We start from the raw sequence: 5,958 nt of genomic DNA, 5'->3' as shown, positions 1-5,958 counted from the left end.
AGCTGTACACCTGTTGATTGACGGTTGAGAGGCGGGACCAAAGAGCCAGAGCTCAACCCCCGCAAGCACAATTAGGTGAGTACTGCCGTAGAGTGTAAATTTGCAACCGTTAATTAATTTCAATTTCCGAACACAGCTGTGATTATATTCGAAAGTGTTTAATGTTATAATACAGTGAAAGATACAATTTGCATCTTTCTGTACTTCATTTTGCCTTTCAAAACATTAAAAGTGTTCCTGTGTCTAGGGAAAGTTAACGAGAATTAGAACACAGAGCTTTCCGGCAGACAAAAAGCTGGTTCAGTAAAAAATATTTTACAGGAGCTGGAGTCGTGGATCACAGGTGCGGGATCCGCCGGAGTTATCTACTTCGCTCTCGGCTCCTTCATACGAGGGAAGAACATACCAAGCCAGTACCGCGACCTCTTCCTCCAGGCTTTTCGAAGACTACCCCAGCGAGTCATCTGGAAGTATGAGGAAGAACTGGAGGACGTCCCCGATAACGTAATGATCAGCAATTGGCTCCCCCAGCAGGATATTCTTGGTGAGTCCAAGTACTTGTAAGTTAACGAGGAAGATAGTGTGTAGTGGAGGTCTGTAGTGTGACCCGAGCATCGTCGTGTATACTTTATAATTATAGAAATGCATACACAATATATATTGTATAATGTTTTCTTTATTATTATTATAATTGTCACTCTATCGTCCAACCACTTGGGCTCGATGGTAGAGTGACGGTCTCGCTTCATGCAGGTCGGCGTTCAGTCCCCGACCGTCCAAGTGGTTGGGCACCATTCCTCCCCTCCGTCCTATCCCAAATCCTTATCCTGACCCCTTCCAAGTGCTATATAGTCTAATGGCTTGGCGCTTTCCCCCTGATAATTTCCTCCCTCCCGGGTTCAATTCCTGTAAGGACAGAAACATTGGGGCAATGATTCATTTTATCTGGTGCATCTGTTTACCTAGCAGTAAGTAGGCTAATACTGTGCCTCAGCCCACCACAGGGTGAAGGTGTTCATCACCCACGGCGGCATGTTCAGCATGCTGGAGGCCATCTACCACTCCACGCCACTCCTCGTCCTCCCCATCAGCAACGACCAGCCCAGGAATGCAATGTTTGTCACGGACGCCGGAGTGGGACTCACTCTCGCCTGGGACGCCCTCACTGTTGACATCCTCCTCCACACTCTCGCCCGCCTCATCAACGACTCAAAGTTTGTGTTGTTTGTGAGGCTTGCGTTTAGAAGTGTTGTGAAGCTTGTGTTTAGATGCATTGTGAAGCTTGTGTTTAGATGCATTGTGAAGCTTGTGTTTAGATGCATTGTGAAGCTTGTGTTTAGATGCATTGTGAAGCTTGTGTTTAGATGCATTGTGAAGCTTGTGTTTAGATGCATTGTGAAGCTTGTGTTTAGATGCATTGTGAAGCTTGTGTTTAGATGCGTTGTGAAGCTTGTGTTTAGAAGTGTTGTGAAGCTTGTGTTTAGAAGTGTTGTGAAGCTTGCGTTTATATGCATTGTGAAGCTTGTGTTTTGATGCATTGTGAAGCTTGTGATTAGATGCATTGTAAAGCTTGTGTTGTGAAGCTTGTGTTTAGAAGTGTTGTGAAGCTTGCGTTTATATGCATTGTGAAGCTTGTGTTGTGAAGCTTGTGTTTAGATGCATTGTGAAGCTTGTGATTAGATGCATTGTGAAGCTTGTGATTAGATGCATTCTGAAGCTTGTACTCACCTAATTGTGCTTGCGTTGTGATGCATTGTGTTGTGAAGCTTGTGTTTAGATGCATTGTGAAGCTTGTGTTTAGATGCATTGTGAAGCTTGTGTTTAGATGCATTGTGAAGCTTGTGTTTAGATGCATTGTGAAGCTTGTGTTTAGATGCATTGTGAAGCTTGTGTTTAGATGCATTGTGAAGCTTGTGTTTAGATGCATTGTGAAGCTTGTGTTTAGAAGTGTTGTGATGGTTGTGTTTAGAAGTGTTGTGATGGTTGTGTTGTGAAGCTTGTGTTTAGATGCATTGTGAAGCTTGTGTTTAGAAGTGTTGTGATGGTTGTGTTGTGAAGTGTTGTGATGGTTGTGTTGTGAAGCTTGTGTTTAGATGCATTGTGAAGCTTGTGTTTAGAAGTGTTGTGAAGCTTGTGTTGTGAAGCTTGTGTTTAGAAGTGTTGTGAAGCTTGCGTTTATATGCATTGTGAAGCTTGTGTTGTGAAGCTTGTGTTTAGATGCATTGTGAAGCTTGTGATTAGATGCATTGTGAAGCTTGTGTTTAGATGCATTGTGAAGCTTGTGTTTAGAAGTGTTGTGAAGCTTGTGTTTAGAAGTGTTGTGAAGCTTGCGTTTAGATGCATTGTGAAGCTTGTGTTGTGAAGCTTGTGTTTAGATGCATTGTGAAGCTTGTGTTGTGAAGCTTATGTTTAGATGCATTGTGAAGCTTGTGTTTAGAAGTGTTGTGAAGCTTGTGTTGTGAAGCTTGTGTTTAGGTGCATTGTGAAGCTTGTGTTTAGGTGCATTGTGAAGCTTGTGTTTAGATGCAATGTGAAGCTTGTGTTGTGAAGCTTGTGCTTAGATGCATTGTGAAGCTTGTGTTTAGATGCATTGTGAAGCTTTTGTTATGAAGCTTGTGTTTAGATGCATTGTGAAGCTTGTGTTTAGAAGTGTTGTGATGGTTGTGTTGTGAAGCTTGTGTTTAGATGCATTGTGAAGCTTGTGTTGTGAAGCTTGTGTTTAGAAGTGTTGTGAAGGTTGTGTTTAGAAGCATTGTGAGGCTTGCGTTTAGAAGTGTTGTGAAGCTTGTGTTTAGATGCATTGTGAAGCTTGTGTTGTGAAGGTTGTGTTTAGATGCATTGTGAAGCTTGTGTTGTGAAGCTTGTGTTTAGATGCATTGTGAAGCTTGTGTTTAGATGCATTGTGAAGCTTGTGTTATGAAGCTTGTGTTTAGATGCATTGTGAAGCTTGTGTTTAGAAGTGTTGTGATGGTTGTGTTGTGAAGCTTGTGTTTAGATGCATTGTGAAGCTTGTGTTGTGAAGCTTGTGTTTAGAAGTGTTGTGATGGTTGTGTTGTGAAGTGTTGTAATAGTTGTGTTGTGAAGCTTGTGTTTAGATGCATTGTGAAGCTTGTGTTGTGAAGCTTGTGTTAAGAAGTGTTGTGAAGGTTGTGTTTAGAAGTGTTGTGATGGTTGTGTTGTGAAGCTTGTGTTTAGATGCATTGTGAAGCTTGTGCTGTGAGGCTTGTTTTTAGAAGTGTTGTGATATTTGTGTTGTGAAGCTTGTGTTTAGAAGTGTTGTGAAGGTTGTGCTTAGATGCATTGTGAAGCTTGTGTTGTGAAGCTTGTGTTTATAAGTGTTGTGAAGGTTGTGTTTAGATGCATTGTGAAGCTTGTGTTGTGAAGCTTGTGTTTAGAAGTGTTGTGAAGGTTGTGTTTAGAAGTGTTGTGAAGGTTGTGTTTAGAAGTGTTGTGAAGCTTGTGTTTAGAAGCATTGTGAAGGTTGTGTTTAGAAGTGTTGTGAAGCTTGTGTTTAGAAGCATTGTGAAGCTTGTGTTGCGAAGCTTGTGTTTAGAAGTGTTGTGAAGCTTGTGTTTAGAAGCATTGTGAAGCTTGTGTTTAGAAGCATTGTGAAGCTTGTGTTTAGAAGTGTATAGTTTGTGTATAGTAAATGTCAAAAGGATTGTTTAGTGAAAAAAAATATGGAAATGTTTAGCATGTAGGAGGCTGCATTTTTGAGGTAAGAGATAAGTGAGTGCAAGAAGATGACTATGCAAGGAGGAGGGGAGGAGGGGTATCAAAGATGAATCAAAGTGTATAGGTAGAGAGTAGGTAAGAAAAGGGGATAATATTAAATAGAGGGGAAAAAAAAGATGTGGAGTAATTGTAATGACTTACGAAAAAGAATGGTGGTTTAGTGAATTATTGAAGAAACTTACATCCATGTTAACTTACGTGTACATTAACTGGATGGGTCGTTAGCAGGATGTAAAAATTTCTCGCAGCACAACGTGGTGAAGTAACCGCAGCTAATAACCGTCCATCTTTGCTCACCTCACGCACCAACACTCTAGTATATCAGGCGCACAGCTGATACATATTTCTCAGTATAACGTGGAGGTCTCCGTTGGGGCAGTCTCTCTCTCTCTCCCCTCCTGAAGAACGACAACCAAAGATAGGGTGTCTATGCCTCCTCAAACCCAAGACCCCCTCACGACTTCTGCGATAATCTCAATGCATAGCCACACCTCACACATGATACCACTCCCTCGCTCCTCCTTTCTGTTCCATCCCACCCCCATTCTACCCCACTCCAGAAAATTGTCTGCTCTCATTCTCTGTTTTCCACGAAGCAAAAAACATTTTTTTGACTATAATCTGCATTGTCGTCAGTTAATAACGGTGATCGCTGAGATACTCCCACTTAAAACACACACACACACATTTTATATATATATATATATATATATATATATATATATATATATATATATATATATATATATATATATATATATAAATATAATATATATATATATATATATATATATATATATATATATATATATATATATACATATATATATATATATATATATATATATATATATATATATATATAATGCTCTGTGTTCCCTTCTCTGAGGCTGTGGGTCTCTATAATTGCACCAGAGGTGGTACCCCCCTTATATATATATATATATATATATATATATATATATATATATATATTAGTATATTTTGGTAGCAGTCTTTCCTGTAGACATATATTATTAAATATGACCGAAAAAGTAAGATTAATAATTCTAACACGAATTTTCTCAATCTTTCGTACATTTCGTTTCACTGTTGGAGGTAAATCAAAAATCAATTCTCCAAAATTCATTTTTATTTCCAGTCTGACGCGACACGAGCGCGTTTCGTAAAACTTATTACATTTTCAAAGACTTTAGTTCACAAATACACAACTGAATAGAACTTACGCATCTCCGATTTCGGAGATTTCCGATTTCGCATCTCCGAAATCGGAGATGCGTAAGTTCTATTCAGTTGTGTATTTGTGAACTAAAGTCTTTGAAAATGTAATAAGTTTTACGAAACGCGCTCGTGTCGCGTCAGACTAGAAATAAAAATGAATTTTGGAGAATTGATTTTTGATTTACCTCCAACAGTGAAACGAAATGTACGAAAGATTGAGAAAATTCGTGTTAGAATTATTAATCTTACTTTTTCGGTCATATTTAATAATATATATATATATATATATATATATATATATATATATATATATATATATATATATATATATATATATATATATATATATATATATGTATATATATATATATATATATATATATATATATATATATATATATATATATATATATATATATATATAACTGAAAACTCACACCCCTGAAGTGACTCGAACCCATACTGCCAGGAGCAATGCAACTGGTATGTACATGGACATTTAGGCACAAACATAGGAATGTGCCTAAATGCCAACAGCGACCGCCCAGACAGGTACAAGAGGAGTGTTGTTAACGCATATGTCGACCGTGCTCTCAGCCACAGCTCAGAATGGAAGCAAGTCGACGAAAAACTCTGTAGGGTAAGGCAGGTCCTAGTCAATAACGGCTTCTCCAATGGTTTCGTCGAAGACATCATAAGAAGGAAAGTGAAAAGCCATGCAACCTCTGAATAGACAACTAACACAACACCTATACCCCCTATTAGACTATTTTACAGGAACTTCTTTTCCACAGCTCATAAAACGGAGGAAAGGGTCCTGAAAGATATTGTTAATAGAAACGTTATCCCTACAGACAAAAATCAGAGGATACAACTGACGATTTACTATAAAACCAGAAAAACGGCCAGCCTACTCATGAGAAACTCTCCAGACACAAAACAGAACGCTTTAAAAGAGACTAACGTCGTCTATGCCTTCAAATGCCCTCTTGGGGACTGTAA

The 5,958-nt window shown here is 38.6% G+C and overlaps 1 protein-coding gene across 1 annotated transcript; it reads right to left on the bottom strand.

The window, feature by feature from the left end:
• Window positions 1-1,209: 1,209 nt before the first annotated feature.
• LOC138362928 (DNA topoisomerase 1-like) lies at window positions 1,210-4,965 on the bottom strand. The gene is made up of 2 exons (XM_069321510.1): window positions 4,962-4,965; window positions 1,210-1,583 (listed from the first exon to the last, which is right to left on the bottom strand). Exons 1-2 carry the CDS (start codon window positions 4,963-4,965, stop codon window positions 1,210-1,212), a joined length of 378 nt encoding a protein of 125 aa, XP_069177611.1.
• Window positions 4,966-5,958: the final 993 nt, after the last annotated feature.

Source organism: Procambarus clarkii, chromosome 9, assembly GCF_040958095.1.
Source record: "Procambarus clarkii isolate CNS0578487 chromosome 9, FALCON_Pclarkii_2.0, whole genome shotgun sequence".
In the NCBI taxonomy this organism is placed as follows: domain Eukaryota; kingdom Metazoa; phylum Arthropoda; class Malacostraca; order Decapoda; family Cambaridae; genus Procambarus; species Procambarus clarkii.
This window is presented reverse-complemented; position numbering and strand designations above follow the sequence as displayed.